Source organism: Centrocercus urophasianus, unplaced genomic scaffold (genome assembly GCF_019232065.1).
Source record: "Centrocercus urophasianus isolate 14NV4802_14NV808 unplaced genomic scaffold, USGS_Curo_1.0 seq_490, whole genome shotgun sequence".
NCBI classification, from domain to species: domain Eukaryota; kingdom Metazoa; phylum Chordata; class Aves; order Galliformes; family Phasianidae; genus Centrocercus; species Centrocercus urophasianus.
The window spans coordinates 2265-19391 of record NW_024885078.1 but is presented as its reverse complement, the minus strand read 5'-3'; the positions used below and the strand labels follow the sequence as shown (position 1 = coordinate 19391).

General features: G+C 47.1%; 1 protein-coding gene across 2 annotated transcripts in view; it reads right to left on the bottom strand.

Moving 5' to 3' along the window:
* Window positions 1-202: 202 nt before the first annotated feature.
* PFKFB3 (6-phosphofructo-2-kinase/fructose-2,6-biphosphatase 3) overlaps window positions 203-17127 on the bottom strand; it is an 18022-nt gene continuing 1097 nt past the window's right edge. Inside the window, exons 2-15 of one of the 2 annotated variants that reach the window (XM_042834868.1) lie at window positions 13111-13236; window positions 12734-12830; window positions 12039-12105; window positions 11652-11726; window positions 11298-11354; window positions 10196-10320; window positions 9182-9389; window positions 8346-8492; window positions 7897-8001; window positions 6925-7054; window positions 6674-6736; window positions 6447-6511; window positions 4846-5016; window positions 203-642 (exon numbers count right to left, since the gene is read on the bottom strand). In XM_042834868.1, the coding sequence (XP_042690802.1) occupies window positions 613-642; window positions 4846-5016; window positions 6447-6511; window positions 6674-6736; window positions 6925-7054; window positions 7897-8001; window positions 8346-8492; window positions 9182-9389; window positions 10196-10320; window positions 11298-11354; window positions 11652-11726; window positions 12039-12105; window positions 12734-12830; window positions 13111-13236 (1466 nt within the window). In that variant the 3' untranslated portion in view covers window positions 203-612. The remainder of the gene's footprint in view (window positions 643-4845; window positions 5017-6446; window positions 6512-6673; window positions 6737-6924; window positions 7055-7896; window positions 8002-8345; window positions 8493-9181; window positions 9390-10195; window positions 10321-11297; window positions 11355-11651; window positions 11727-12038; window positions 12106-12733; window positions 12831-13110; window positions 13237-17127) is intronic. The other variant, XM_042834869.1, reaches the window with a different exon arrangement.

The following is a 17127-nucleotide window of genomic DNA, read 5'->3' as shown; positions in this document are numbered from 1 at the left end:
AGCTGGGCTGTGTGCATGGCAGGCTGTAGCTGGCGTGGGACTGCAGCACAGCACATTAAGGGCTTTCTTGGAAAGAAAGAAAAAAAAAAAACCAAAAACAAACAAACAAACAAAGTAGTACTTATAAAATAATAATAATAGGGAAAAAAAAAAAAACATCAAAATTCCCCCTTTGTTCCCTCCCTCCCTTCTTGTCCCCATTACTCTGCTAACCCCGCACCATTCACATATATACACACACTCCACCCAAAGTCGGATGGGTACCATTAGTCTATACAAAAAGAGCTCAAAACCGCTTAGAAGGAAAAATTAGAACTTGGAAACTCCTGTGCGCTAGAAGCGCTTCCCAGCTTGCTACACACTAGCAGGACACCAGAGAGGAGAGCAAGGCTGCAGCCTGAAGACCTGGGAGCTCATCTCCCTCCTCTCCATCGCTCTCCCACTTCTCTCCCCCCTTCAGCAGAGCAGTTTGCAGATGAACAGGCGTGGGTAGAAACAGCCGAGGGTCGACCTCACCACAAATGGAGGAGACCTGTTTTACAAGCAAGCTTCAGAAATGACGATGGGATGGGAGCTGGCGTCGCTGGTGGCCTCGCGACAGCACTAAGGGACTCACGACGGCTTCTGCGAGTTGTTCATGTTCTGAAACGAGAGGGGAAGGAGCACGGTTGGGGTCATGCTTGGAGCATCTTCAATTGCACACTGAGAAAGGGACGGGGGTACAACGCTACCACATGGGTCACCACTAAGAAAGCATCTATCTACCACAGAGGGAGAAGATGTTGTATACTCAAGGAGAGAGGTGAGGGAGACATGTTGACTTGCTGCCTAAGCCCCTCCTTTGAGCGTCACCCATCCACAGGGTGGGAATCTGGCAAAGGTAGGCCTGAACTTTTCTTTGGTCCATGCAAGACAAGACGGCGGGACACTGTAAGAGCCCAGTTAAGCATCTCTCTTGCTTCCCTCACGGGAGGGCAGTGCCCCCACATCTGCTAGGTGGAAGTCATTCTTTGTCCATCCTCAGCAGTGCCCTGCTGCAGAACCACCTCCGGCCAGTGCAGTGACGGCCTGGAGGACCTGGCATGGAAACCAGCCACCATCAGTGGTGCAGCTGAAGCCAACGTTCACCTGTAACATTTCAAGGTATCTAGAATGGCTTCAAGCACAGCCCTGGTACCATCACAGTGTCAAGAAGAGACATCCACTAGTGCACAGCAAGCAGCAAGGACCACAAATCCAGGGACAACCAGCTGAACACTAGAAGGAACAGCTCCCAGAAAGTGATGACTATAGGAAAGCATCAGAGAAACTCAAGGAGCAATGACCACAACAAGGACATTTCTCAAATCACAAAACTATACAAAAAAAGGCCAGGTGGGAGGGGAAGGGACTAGGAAACAGCTAGGAAGGCTTCTCAACCTATTTTTAATCTTTTACAACCTAAACTGTCTCTTACAAGCACCAGGAACCATGGCCATGCTACAAGACAGCACTATTCTGCAGTAACTAAAGAGACAGGACAAGGGATAGGAAAAGCCACGTGCACCCACAGCTATTTACCTTGGAAATATTAGTAAAGAGAAAACTTTGAGAAAGTGACAAACAGGTCGTCTTTAAGCATGAAAAGTTAAAGGGGAGAAGAAGGGAAGGAAGAGGAGAAACTTTAAGTTGGGTTGTTTTTACAAAGTGCATTTTGGATCACAAACCAAGCAAAAGGAAAAGAAACCATCAGTTCATCCCACAAACCCAAGCCAGTCCAGGGGCACACAGCTATTATGTCCCTGGGCTCTCCAGGTATCCCCTGGATGGGGGGGGGGGGGAGGGAGGTCAAGCCCCCATAGGGATGGTTGACACAGCAATGCTGCTGCTGTCAACCGACTCCAGCAGTGCAAACAAGGGAGGGAGGGAGGAAACCTCCTCCCCCTGACCCCATATGGGTTGTGGTGGGACACAGTGAGGGACTGGATGCACAAACAAGGTGAAGAGACAGAGATGAAGGTCCCTCACAAACCAAACGCTTAGTGGCATCTTCTTGGTTCCCTCAAAAGCAAATCCTAAGTCCCACAATAGTAGGTGGAAGCAGACCCCCAGTATTGGAGAACTTTAGCTCACTGCATCCAGCCTACAGATGGGATAGGAAGACATCATCACCTGCTCCCAGAGCTCTTGGTGTAGCACAATCTGATGCAAACCTCCCAAATTCAACATCAGTGTGGTTTTTCTTTGTGTCCAGCATGCTATACTTTTTATTGTAATGTAGATGGGAAAAAGGTAGATGGAAGGATATACAAAAAGAAAGTCACTCTCAAAGCAACCAGACCAGAAACTTCATCGAGGCAAGAGAAGGAGCACAGGCATGCACACTGTGGCGGGCAGCTCAATATTCACTCAGGAGCATCAGCGTGCTCTTCCCAACCCATCAACAAAGCCAAAATCTGACTCTTCTACCATCCATTTTGGGAAAATGGGAATAAATGTGAAGTCCACTAGCTGCTACACACAACCAAAGGCAGTTTATAACAACTCTTCCCATCTTGATCTCACAGAATGAATGGGGACAAGTATGGAGGTGGGCTGATTGCTCTATAAAGGACAGAGACAGGTAGGCATTGTCCCAGCTGAACTCCCATATCTCCATAGTTTTTGAGAAGACATTTGGGAACTCCTTCTCTAATAACTGATGCTCTCTTTACTCAGTGAGGTAACATGAAATGAGTCCAAAGGCTTCAATTTATCCAGAACCATACTGTCCCTATTATACAGTAATTTAATAGCACTGTCAAAACCTCAGTCAATCCTAAGTAATGCATTAAAGGCTCAAGGCATCTTGCCTATAGAGCTAGGTCAAGGCATCCTTCTGTCTAATATGCCCAAGACAAATGGGAAGATTAGTCCCAAAATTAACATCTGCAGAACTACAGACGTGGGATCATCCCACATTACATTTCAGAATTACATTTCAGTTCCCACACAGGTGATAAAACCCTGCCGGAAGCTGAGGTCAGAACCTTATCTGGAAATCTTCAATGGCATCGCTCAAGCATAACTCAAGAGTCCACAAGACAGGCAGACCATTTAGATCTATCACCTGTGAAGTGCTACCATGGAAAATGCAAAGAAAATCCAAGGGTATCTCCAACTACTCAATGAGAAAGCAGGAATTCAGACAGCATCCTGAATTAGTAATTTGTTCTGTTTCCCAACAGAATTTGGGCACTTAATCAAGATAGGATACTTAGGGGTTGGACAAAGCAGCATTCATAGCCTCCTCTTTGTAATTCTTAAGACGCACCCAATTCCCACCCCAACAAATATTCAGTCCAAGAAAACCATGCCCAGCGAGGTTTCACGGCAACAGAATAACCAGTGGGACAGTGAGAAACAGGGGAAGAGGGAGGGAAGAGAATAAGACGCAAGAAGGTACTTACAGGCATGCCTTTCCTAGTAAAGGCTGTAGAGAGACAGAGAGGAGGGAAAGAGAGGTGTCAGTAATGCCACATGAGACAGGGCAGGGAACACGGAACAGCAGCGTGGGGCACCTGGACACCAAATACTTCCAGACCCTGAAGCCAGGACAGGGTTTGTTGCAAGACTTGAGCATCCCAAAGCAAAGCCCCAAAAGCCAAGAAACTGAGGAACTGATCCGCTCAGTGCTGTATGGGGTGAAAAGGTTCATGCAAAGAAATGAAGCAGAGCAGTTAACAGGGAGCCAGGGGACACATCACACTAATCCTGGCAAAGGAGGGATTGGGGACAACACAGACATGGCAAAGAAGGAGCAGACAAGACAAGATCCAACAAGCAGCACAATATGAGGCTCATGTACGTATATGGCTGCTCCTCTGGTTCGAGCCATACTAAGGGATGGGGCTTTGATTTCTGGGAATCCTGTCCCAAACAAGGGCTCTCCTTCTCCATCTTTTCAAGTGAGAGAAAGAAGGGATAACATACAAGCAACATAGCAGGGGAGGACCAGATTAGATATTAGCAAACCCTTCTTCTCAGAAACAATGGTGAGGTATTGGAACAGCCTGCCCAGGGAAGTGGTATAGTCACCATTCCTGGAGGGTTCCAAGAAAAGGGCAGATGTTTTACTGAGTGACATGGACAGGAACAGGTTCATGGTTGGACTAGCTGATCTTAGTGGTATTTCCAACTTTAATGATTCTATAAATCCCTCAGTCTCCACGCAGGGTTGCAGAAGGCAGCTTAATGCACAGGGCATGGATGAACTCCCAAAATTGGCTTCTACTCAGTTTTGGCCCATTTTGCCTATTCCTCTGGGAATAGAGAACTGCAGGCAGAAATGGGTACTGATGGTAATTTTCTCAGTGGAAGCTCAAGAACATTTGTGCTGTTGCAATGCCCAGGTCTACAGTGGAGCAAATGCACTGGGGGAGGAAGTAGGCATGAGACCTTTGGTTTTGCCTGCTTAGCCAACAGGCTCTCACATGGACATGGTTGCGGGGACTCTGTGCTGGATGATGCTGGCTTGACAAGGGGATAGACCAGCCCAACCCCAAGCATTCCACAATTCTGTGACACAGCAATGTCAGATGGGGGACACAGACTCAATTCCTAGATCAGCTGCTTGATTCAACCCACAGCACTGAGTTGATCAAAGACTGACAGCCACCTATCACTGGCTGCTCCCAAAAACCAACCTAACGTAGAGACTGGGAGAAGTGCAGACAGAGCATCTCAGAGCCAGCAGCACAGGATGCAACAAGTGCAAGCCGTTCTCAGCTTCAGGAGCGACAGGAGGAAGACGACAAACAAACAAACAAGAATGACAACCAAAAAAAAAAAAAAAAAAAAAAACCAAAAACAAAAAGTTCAACTAACTTGTCCCGGCAGCTGCGTGGGCACTTCCTGAGGAACACAGCCTGGCAAGGCGGAAGAAACAGCCACATGCTCCTCAAAGCTGTTGATGCGAGGCTTTTTGATGGGCTCTGGGCTTGCTAGAGGGGTAACGCTATTACGTCTCATGAGCGGGTTAGGTCCCTTCTTTGCTTCCTAAATTAGAGTGAGACAAAGAAAAAAAGTAAATAAAAATAAATTAAAAAAAAAAAAAAAATGAAAAGGGAAGAAGGCGACAGTTATAAAAAAAAAAAAAAAAAAAAAAAAGCAAGTTGTTTCTTTCCTTAAAGCAGCCTCTGCTTTCCCCCCCCACAATTGCTTTCGATGTGCAAAGGATTAGTTGGATGTAATGAAATGCTCTGGACGCCAAAAAAAGAGAAACTAATGCAAAATGATTGAGAACATAATATGATTTCCCAAGAAAGGGAGGGGGAAAAAAAAAAAAAAAAGAGCCCTGCACTCAGAAACAAGATAGAGTTTCTCCACACAAGCCTTCAATCACAAAAAAAGTAAAACGTGCATTACTACCAAGTATAGCAGTAACCAACAGCCACCACTTAGCACAACAGAGCGGTGCCCATCGCTCTGCTCCTCAAAGCTGGTCCCTCTGACTGTGAAAGCAAGAAGAGGAAAGACGAGCGAGCCTGAGTGGATAAGAAAGGATGGTGAAGTGGGACAGAGCAGCCAGCAAGGGTCAGCACAGCACCAAGCTCCAACTCAAGGCATGTGGGATGGATGGAGGGCAATGCCCTTACAGCCAAGCAGAGGAACCCAAGCGCTTTACACATGCTTTGATCCATCCTAACTGAGCCCCACAGCCACTCCTGGCAATGGTGATGCAAGGGCATCAATGGCCCTGATGCTATGGGAAGGTGACCAGCTTTTCCAATGTACTGAGGTCAAGGAGCAAAGAAACTATGTGGTCCACAAGGGGATGGATGAGACCATCCAAAACCCAGACAGGATCCATCACCACAAGCTGGAAAGGTTGGGACACAGGGCTCCCCTTGAGCGACCATCCAGCCCCACCACCGAGCTTGCACCCCCTTGCTTCGATGTCTCTTTGTTCTGGCCTCTGAGCTCCTGGTGGAGCACACAGACCTGACTTTATGGAGTTCTTCCCCTCCATGCAAGGGGTCTTCTCCCCTGGTAATCCACCATCCTGCATAACAGCTTTCTGGTAGCCTCATAGAGCCACCAGCACACCAGGAAAAATGACACAGGCAGATGCTGGCCAAGTCACCAAGCATGGGCTCTGCCAGCCAGCTGGGACACCTGGGAGAAATCACCTTCTCTATCCATAGCTCTATTACCTATCAGGCAAGTGGATGAGCACAAAGGCAAAAGTCAGAGACTGGCTGACCTTTCCCTTGATCATCTTTAAACTAGGTAGCAGGCACATGCAAGAGTCTTCTTCCCTTGGAAAACCCTCAGTCAGCCACATCTATGCAGAGCAAGAACCCAACTGATGCTCCCAATTCTCCAGTGGCACTTCGAGCAGTCTCCCCAGTCATCCTCTGTGCTGGGTTACCACAGGGGAAAGGAAGGAACACCCAAGGATGGCTCAGAGGGAAAGAAGCACTTACCTCTGGCCGCTCCCTGTGAGTGTTCACAGCTTCAATATTCAGGGAGATGGATTCCACACGGCAGCCTGCAGAAGGAAGCACAGAGATACAGAGGCTGTCAGCAAACCCAACAGAAGGTGTTACAAGGTGCTCCATTCCAGACCTCTGCCCATGTCCCAGAAGCTTGGATTTAAGAGGAGGTGCTAGTTGAACACCTCAGCACATCAATAAGTAGCGTTCCCACTTACCATAAGCCACTGGGGTCAACTTCAGTACCGTGTGAAGAGGACATTTCAGGTAGGGCATTTCATCTGCGGAGAAACGCAAAGCAAGATTAACCCCACCTTCTCTAAAAACACCTTCTTCAGCACCTAAACCCACCCCATACCAAAGAAATGCATGCTCCAGGCCCTGTGTGGGCACAAGAACATCTCATCTCCTCCAAGCTACATCCCTCCTCCAACAGGATCCACCTGCTGCTCAGGGACAGGGAGCTCACCTGCACTCTTGTCCAGGAAGTAAGCAAGGAGACAGCGCATGACAGCCTGGTGACAGATCACAAGGACGTTCTCTTGTCTCTCCAGCTCCATGATGACTGGCTCCAGGCGCTGCACCAGATCTTGGTAGGACTGAAACAGAAGAGCAGGGAAGTGGGCATAGAGTCAAGAAGACAAGGACCTCACAAGAAACAATGATCATTGTCTTGGTCTAAGTATTGATTTCATGCTTCTATAAACCAACATGATTACTGATAAAAAAGATGAGTAAATTTAATAGTGCTTCAACTTGGCTACTCTACAACATAGCTACTAATCAGAGAAAGAAACAAACCATTTATGTCTCAATTACAGCCCTGAAGAATTTATTGAGGTAAGCTATAACTGCACAGAGGCTTTGAGATTACTGTCTCTGTTGTCACAAATTTTTTTCCTTCTCTGTGGGTTTTTAAGTTCGAAAGTATGAAGCACCCTGAAAATCTCTAAGGTTTTAAAAGGTTTCATGAAAGCCTGTTTAGAGTCTGTGTCAGTCACTCTCAAATACCCCCCTCTAGACCTGCTGTCATTAGACTAAATATTTATTGTTTCCAAGTATCTATGGACATGATTTTTTAATTTGGGACTAAATAAGTCAGTTCACAGCCAAAATTACCATCTAGGACTGACGTAAATTCCCACCTCCACATGTCACACCTTGAAAGCAGATAGTGTTACTCAAGCCAGAGACAAACAGAGATATCAACATCAACCCACAGCAAGTGACGCAGAGAGCAGAGGATGAAATTACTACTTTAGAAATGAAACAAAGGGGAAAACCTGGGCAGTACAACACTGAGTGAATCTAATGGAGAGGATGGACTAGCAAAAAAAATGGTAACACTTGCTTTTCTTCTTCCTACTCTGGGTGTAAGGAAGAGCCATTAAAACAAGAAGGCCATATTCAAGTATGAGCCACGTCTCCAAAGGTCTCCTACCTCTCCAGAAGGGTAACGGTAGTAATATTTATCCTGATCACGTAAAGCAAATTCCTCTGGATGCTGGTCCCTGATTTCTTCATAAGTCATTTCTTCACACACACCCTGAAAGACGAGGATAGCTATGAGGTTACTGGCCATGCTAAAAAGAATTGGCCCACCTAACACACACACCACCCTTCTCCAAGGCAACTAACTGTCTTTAATCTGCTGAGGGATCAGATATAGAGCAGTTTCATGAAAAAGACACCTTAATCTATTTATTCAAGCCAACATCTTGAGCATCTTGTATAAGGTAGAGGTAAAACCACAAGCCAAAATTTGGGTGCCAGAGCAGGAAAAGTACACAATTCCCCATAGAAGGGAGAACTCCCTACTGTAGGTGAGACTTCTGCAGGACTGAAAAAAAGCCAGCACTATCATCTCCTACTGCAATTAAAGCTACTTACAGCATCTATTTCATTGAGGGCCTTCCACTGCTCATAGGGCAGCTGGAGTGCTTCTGCTGTTTGGATTGTTCTCTTTAGTTGGCTGGTCCAGACTTTGAGGTCCTTCAGGTTCTGCTCCTCAACAAATTTGTTCAGTGCCTGTGCAAACTGTAGGACAGAGAAGAGGTTGATTCCTGATCTAAGCGGGATCCCATTCAGCTTCCCAATGAGTTTTCCCTCCCTGCTTCCTAGTTAACATTCCCTTCTCCAGGTCCTCTTCTGTCTTCCATAGCAGATGTATTGGCCTTCTGTTCTAAGGTGGGGGAACAGCCTCACACATCTGTGATTCCCAAAAAGTTATAAAGGAGTATGAGAACAACAGAACAGAACAGAACAGGAGAAAGCTGCAACCTTATGTAATCAAGGAACAGCAGCAACATCCAGGAAACCATGTCACAACCTCGACTCTCCTATAATGTGAAATATCCCACACCATCCTTAACCACAGCTCTGTTCATTTGTCAGAGAGTCAACTGATGTTTATGTAGTCCTTGACAAGTCACACCTCAAGTGAGTGAATCCATTTGGACTTCAAAATGGTAATGGAAAGCCAAAATAAATATTAGCCCTCCATGTACCAGCTCTCTTGACCAGTCCTTGAAGAAACAATTACTGAGTGAACAGAGCTCTTAACTATTACCTAAGAGGGTTTTTTGTGGCCATGCTTGAGCCAAAATTTGACAAGCCCTATAGATGGATCTTCAGATCATCCCAACTGGCATTGAATATACACTCAATGCCCAACAGATGGCATCTCCTACAGCCAAATACCAGGGAAATGTTCCTCTCCTCCTTACCTTCTTGCCCCTGTTGGAGAGGCCTGAGTCACCTCCAATCTTCCCCTTGAGGTTGAACTCACTCTCACCGTGCCGACAAAGATAAATGGTGCGGGGCTGGACATGGATGTTCATTAGGTAGTAAACAATCCTGCTTTGGATGTGATCCTGAACCCTGTTGACCAGGAACCGCCGGCCAACATCGATGACTTTGATGAGAGAAAGCTCCCTGGGGAAAACACAGCAAGGATGAGTGGTGGGGTAGGTGTCAGTGGGAAAAGTAGAAAGGAAAACCGTCACTCCGCAAAACAGCCTTGTAAGGTATCTCAGTCAATATAATCACTCAGCTAAAAGGATTTTCTGCAGGCTATTTTCAACAGGAAGTTGGTATGTCACAGCAATTCATGGAGGTCTAAGTGACACGAGTGTAATCAGCTTCCCTCCTTGCAGCAGTAAAGAGGATTAAGCCTAGCAAGAAGCACATCCCGCCTCGGGACAGCACTGAGCTGGACCAGAATTATCCACACAAAGCACATGGACATGTCTGTGAGCAGTGGAAAGGCTGAAAAGTTACTGACTGGCTGCCGACGTGGCCATGCAGGACAGCAAAGGGTGAGCAAGCCTCAGTTGTGTACCCTGGGTCAACCCTGAGCTTGTCTAAACAACCCCTTCTTTTAACTGGCACCATGACAAAAGCATCCCAGAAACACTCCAGCCCAACAGCCCATCCCTTTGTTTCATCTGTATTTAAGCGTGGAACTAGATAATCTTCAAGGTCTCTTCCAGTTCAAGATGTCTGTATTCCTATGAATATGGTCAAAACCAGTACACACTCCCCAACACCGGGCAGGAGAAAACAGCATTACGTTTTCAAGGAAGAAGCATGATTTACAGCAAGCCTCGGCCACACACTATGCTAGCACAGTCACGTGTTTGAACACCAAGTGAAAAACTGCTCCATACTTCATTACCCCGTTCCCAGGAAACAAAAGGCATTCAAAGACAGGCTCTTTATAAGGCAGGAAAGTTTCTTACCGGTCATAGTCATCAGGGTCAAGTGGCTGGTAGCTGGCCTGGTAACAATTGATTCTTTTCATGAAGTCCTCCATTGCATCGGTCGAATTACAGTCCCGGTAATCAGGACTGGACAGTTTTACTTCCTACAACAGGGGAGGCAACACACCAAAAGGAAAGGTTAGGAAGCAAGCAGAGAAGGCTGTTGTCCCACCTGGCAATTCACAGGGACTAAGTCCTGTCTAACTTGCTTTAACACGATGCCTTTCCTGGAGATTTGGGTTTGAGCAGAAGTGTTACACATCAGTTAACTTCCCAACCAATCCTGAAACCAATGGGATACCATCACAGGGCAGCAGCTGCAGCATGTACAAATGCCCCTAGACTGGTGCCTGTTGTGAAGCCAGTCCTGGGGGCAGGGCAAAGACCCATGAAAACCCCCTCATAGACTCTGGATATCCCGTGACACATTCTCAGACACTGTAAAACAACTTGCAAAAGGCAGGCTGGAGATAAGGCTGAAGCATAGCCCAAGGGGGAAAAAGGACACTTCCATTGAAGTTAATCATGCCCAGGTAGGCCAATTAGCATCTACTCACCCTAGCTAAGCCTAACAGGCAAAAGTTCATTTCTGCTGAAGAGAAATCAAAGATCCAGTAGCTCCCAAAGGAGCTGATAAGCAATGTTTTATGTCACTCGCCCATTCAAAATGTCAGCTAGCAGCAGGAAGCCTCTAAGATGAGTTGTTATTCTCCTCAAAACAGACCTTAATAGATACTGTGAAGCAGCATGTGGCTGAAGTCACCAAATCTAACTGGATTTAAACCACACCCACCAAGCAATCTGATGGGATACAAGCCCTTAGCCACACCTATCACTTCAAAAGGGAATTTGGGGTCACCAAGCTATCCTAAGTACTTTATACACCTCTCCTTGATACCCTTGGACATCATCAGAATTGCAAGAGCTCCCTTCTCATCCCAGGACAAATATATCATAAAAAGACAAAGAACTCCTAACCCTCAGCAGAGTCTGGCAGGATGTCTTTTGAAAAGAAACCAATTGGACACAGGGGAAAAATTCTAAACAATAGAAAACAAAAGCAAGTGGCTTTCACTCTTACCATGACATTGGTGGCAACAACATTGGGATCATTGCAGACAGATTCGATGAAGAACACCTGCAAAGCACAGCAAAGCTCAGCTAAAAGCCAGCAGTAAGGTTTAGAACATTCAGCCAGCTCTTGCTCAACCCAAGTGTCCTCCCAGCTTCACCCAAGGAGCATTCCCTTCACCTCACTTTCATTCCTTTCAAACCCCAGGACTCAGGGCCAGGAAAGGTCTCCCATTCCAGCAGCAAAATCCCCCTTACAACACAGCATCATGAGGACAACACATCAGTGATCAACTACACATAATGAATAATAAATAATGTAATGCGGTCTACACAACACAGGCAGCAGCAGAACACTACCAACCTTGAACCCATTTTCTTTGGCAAAATTTAGGATCATCCCTCTCCTCTCCCGTGTGGTATTTGTGGCATCAAAAACCTTTAAAAACAAAGACTCTGGTTAGCACTAGGATGCCTGGCTTCTCACTGAGTTCTTCTTCAATCTAAGTAATCTAGGGGGAACAGTGGATATTTTGTAAAAGCTGAGCTCACTCTAGCCACACACTTTTCTCTCCCACTGAGGGCATTTTATAACATCCTTCCCCCATCTGCTTAATTTCAGGGAATGTTTAGGAACCCTCTCCCAGTCTCTGAGCATATGGCCCCTTTTCCTGAAGGTGACACTGCCCTGAGCTGCACAGGGCTCAGCACTTCCAGCATTAGTGCCAAGCACCACAGAGGCATCTCTTACCGCAATCTGGCCAGTCTCCTCCGTCAGGTACAGCTTAACATCCCTCAGGGCAGCCAGAGCACACTGCCTGCAAAAGAGACCAGAGCCATGTATTTAAACATCAGTTAAAATTAAGTATTCTACACTTTGCAGATAGCTGAGCAATACCATGAAAGGATGCTTTGGATGATTTCCTGTCTGTACACTTTTGCATGTTTCTTCTGCACATGAAGAGCAGGGACTGAATGCCAGCACCACACCCTCCTCATTTCCTCAGAGCTTTCACTGCAGCCTCTTAACTTTTTATTTATTTATTTTAAATGATGCTCTACAATTTGCTTATGTCAAACAGCACACAGATCCCTGCTAAGCAGGTGAGTGAGGGAGACCCCAAATCTACATTCTTTCCTCCCAGGTGACACCCTTGGCTTACTGAAAAACCAAGCTGCTCTTCAGCTTGCAAATGAAGAGGCAAAGAGCAAACACCACTGCAGAGCTCATGCCCTCACCAATGAGCCTGCTGGTGATCTCAGAATACCAGTGATGTAGGGATGCACTGGCAATCTTGACCCACCAAGCCCCAACAGCTTCTACAGCAGGGAAATTTCAAGATCCAGCCCAGCCCTTCCATCCATCACCCCAAAACCATAGAGTAACTCCACTGTGAGCTTCATAACTCATCTGGGACACCAACAGCAGGCAGGGGGCATGCTCACCTCCTGACTTTCATAGCCTCTTCATTGTCGGGGCGAAAGAAGTCATAGGAGCTGTAATGCTTCACTGCCTCACGGCGATACTCCCCCACATTGAAAACTGCAGGAGAAAGGTAAAAATCATCAAAACCAGGAGAACACATCAAATCAGCACGCAGCTCCCAGGAATACCACTTTTTAGCAACAGACTGAGAAAAGACATCTTTAGAGTAAAAGACTCTAAAAGGCTCATGGATATCTCTTTGTCCCATTTTTCCCATTCCTTTGAAACATCTCCCATCCCACGTGGGACAATGTCCCCCAGCAGTACCACTGAGGTCCTGCAGCACTTTCTGAGGACTGAAGCTGGTCCTTTCCCCAGCAGCCTGCAAACATCTCACCTTTTGTTGGGACACCAATCCAGTTGAGATAGCGAGTCAGCTTCTTAGAGATGTAAGTCTTCCCCCGGGCTGGGAGGCCAACCATCACTATCACAGTGGGAGAATTGGCAAGTTGTGGCCCACAGGCTATGAGAAAGAAGAGAAGACAAAACACAAGCAGCTGTTAATCCACCAGCTCATCTTCCTTGTTGCTGAGCCAGCCTCCTCCAGGTCCTTTTGAAGTTACAGGGAGACCAAAAAGCCTCTGCACCATCTCCCCTGCATCTTCCACCCATGAGCTTCAGTGACCAAAACCTTGAGCAGAGAAATCCACTGACTCAGTTTCAGAATGGAATCTGCTGAATGAGCACATCAGAGCTGGAGCATATGGTGGATGGCTCTATGAGCGACAGGTGAGACCACTGCCCCAGTTAAGCCACACCGACCCAAATTCAGACCCAAAAGGACAAAGGAGTACATCTTGATGGCTGCGGAGGTACAGCTTGCAGGCATCTTGCAGGATCCTCTGTGCCTCTGTTTTCCCATGAAGGGGAACAAACACAACCCCTTATCCCTATGGTTGGCTGATCTTATGAAATCCAGAGGACGGCCCTAATTTGATTAGAACCATCAGCATATAAAAGCAGATACGTGAGAATGATTTATCTCTTTCTTCTAAACCTAAGCTGGTTACTTTTTATTATAAAGAGGGTCCTGTATCAAACAGGTGGAAGTAAACCCAGAGTGATGACTGGAAAGTTGAAGATGACTCCAATTCAATAAAACTGCATGACCAAAACACAGACAGAACGGTGACAAAGGTACCCAGGAGAGTCACTTTTCTCCATAAATCCTTCAGAAAGTAAATTCTGGGGCAATGGATCGGTCCGTAGGAAAGCATGCATGGCAGCATCTCACTGCCCTCCCACGGCACTAATGTTCACATGGCTCTACACATCAAGAGACCAAGGCAGCAAGCCAAGCGCTTTACAGGCAGGAAGGGAAGATCTTAACGATGCTTAATGGCATTTGGATTAGGCAGGCACCTTTCATACCACCCAGCATCACGTGCTGAGCCCTCCCGGCAAGGAGCAAGCCCCTCCAACGGGATTTCTCATCCACCCTTCAATCCTGGAAACCTCATGGGAAAGGAATGCGGGGAGTGAATGGCTGATGGCAGAGCCATAAAAATGTGCCTTAATTATGGGCTGTGAGCTGAGCTGCTCTCCTCGCTATGGGGCAGGTGGGATCTTGGGATGCAGCACAATTGGTAGCTGTCAGGGGATGGAGGCGGCGTGGAGGGATTGGTGTCGGGGATGGGCAAACAAACCAAGAGGTATGCAGAGAGTATGCGAAACATGTGGCATTTCCCTTCCAACAAACAAACAAAAAAATCCTACAGCCAAATTAAAGCCACACGCTAAAATGCCAGAACTGCAAAGAGCCACTCATCATCCGCTTGGCTGCCTCAACAAAGCAGAAAGGAGATGAGAAAACTATCAAAAGGTGGGGTTTCTCCCTCTCCCCCACCCCCTTTAAGTATTCTGTGTTCCTCAGGACAGTGCACTGGGTCCCTTTGTGCAACCTGTCCCCTTGGGTGCCACGTTTCAAAAGCCCAGGGCAGCTCCCACTGATCTCAGTGGCAGGCACTGATTTTGCACACTGCGGTACCCAGGGGGCTGCAGGCATCCAAAGGAAAAGGGCTTTTACTCTCTGAGTGTGAAAGTACAGAGAAAACATGTCTCATGTGCTCTAACAACTTGAGAGGGAAAGGGTTAGAATTACACCTGAATGACCAGCTCCTCCTTTCTCTAGCTGCTAGCAGATACAAGATATCAAAGATATCAAGAGAGCTTGAGCAATTAAAATAAAGGTGCTTAACGAGGGACAGGGACAATGCTGGGTACTGTTTGTGCCCCCTTTGGCTCCAAATAGAACTGAGGCAGTCACAGAGCTCCTGCCTGCATGGGGGCAACAAAACCAAAGAGAACAGCTGAAGGAGTCTCTCCCTAGATCAGCTTGCTATCAAATAGAAAACCAGGTTCCTCCATACTGTGAAAAAGCACTTGGTTAGGAACCTAGAAACACTTCCCAAAGGTCAGTGGTGGACTTAGCACAAGCACCTACTTAATCAGGAACTTGAGCCCAAATCCAGCAAAATCACAAAAGCCAGCCCTGAGCTCTAGGAAACTTTGCAGCAGGGATGAAACAGAACCTGTGTTTTGCTCCCAGTGCTTCACAAAGACCCAATTCATCATTCCTTTTCACCAGGCTGTGGAAAGCTATCAGGGTTTTCAATGCATATTCATTACTCATTACAGACAGCAGTCCAGGTAAGCCAAGGTCAGGGATGACTTTCAAAAGGCTCCAGCAGTGTATTTCATTGAATGGCTTTGGGCAGAAGGGACCTTAAGCCCACCCAGTTCCAAGCCTATTGCCATGGGCTGCTGCCACTCACCAGATCAGGGCCCCATCCAACCTAGCAATAAGAACCTGCATGGATGGAGCACACGCTTCTTTGGTCAACCCATCCCAGTGCCTCACAATCCTCTGAGCAAAGAATTTCTTCTGAACATCTGACCTAAATTTCTTCGTTTTTCATTAAAACTATTTCCCCTTATCCTGTCACTGTTAGATCATGCTCCCCCTCCTGCTTATAACTTTTTTTCCAGTACTGGAAGGCCACAACAAGGTCTCCCCAGAGCCTCCTCCAAGCTCAACAATCCCAATTGCTCCAACCTATAAGAAAATATCACAGACCCTTGTGCCTGGGAGCTGCTGAGAGCTCACTGGAGTGCAGAAGGAAAAAGAATTAAAAAAAAAAAAAAAAAAATTCCTCTATAAATGGTTAAATAAAAAAGAGCCACCTCCCAAATCCATGTGCTTTTACTGCCTCTTTGTAGGCAACGCTCCCATGCGCCTCCCCCTCCAAAAAATCCCACTCTGCTTCTTCCACGCCACTCAGATTCCCTTTTTTTTTTTTTTCCAGCTTTTTTTCCTATTCCATTCTTCTGACACCTCCAAGGGACGCGTTCCTACACCACACATCACCGCAAGGAGCCCACAGCACCCACACCCATGCAATCTCTCCGCGTCCCACGTGTGGAGCCACGCGATGGACTGAGGCCCTCTGCCTTCTCTCCCCTCTGCATCCCCCTGCCCGGCCCCTTCCCAGCCCCTACGTGAGCGACGTGCAGCCGGACCCCCATTGAATGGATCGCAGTCAGAGGGCCGGATGAAGGCATCGCCGCATCCATTCGAGCTGCCATGAGGACGGGAACAATCGGGCCAATTATTCCACGCGCACAGCATCCACTCGGCGGTTTCCCGTTGATGCTCTGCGAGTTCCTCCTGCTTTCCCCCCACCGCGACCGCAGCAGCCTCACATCGAGCCTTTGTGTCCCCGTTCTTTGTTACCGCCGAGGAATGGACGCTGCCTATGGGAAACCGCTGCTTCCAAAAGCCCAGTGGGGCTCTTTCCTTAGATCGCAATGAACGATGCCTAAGCGTGGCTCGTTTCCACCCCAAAAGAAAAATAATTAGAAGCCAAGTTCATAACGAACCGCTTAACATCTTACAGCGCTAAGAAAACTCTGCCCTATCAGAAACCAGCAAAAAAAAAAAAAAAAAAAAAAAAAAAAAACCAAAACAACTTAGGAATTTCTTTCAGAGGTGTCAGCCCTTGAGAAAAATCACATCACCGTACTCCAGCTGCAAAGCATTACACCACTCCCCACCTCCCCACACCACCAGTCCCACTAAAAGCAAAGCCCTGCAGCAATCCAGATGTTGCAGAGCTGCTGCCACAGATGTGCAAGGGACACAGCATCCCTCACGGCACAGCCACGGGGCAACCGCCGTGCAAATGAATGCCGCTCACAATCTGTTGCTTTTGTTTTCCTTCAAACGGGCCAACTTTTCCAGCCAACCGAAAGGCAAAGCGGCTCAAAGAAAACCTCGAGAAAACCATCGGAAACACTGATTCACCCAACTGCTTCCATCCTCCTGCAGGGCTGCAAAGTGCCACCTCTTCTCTCT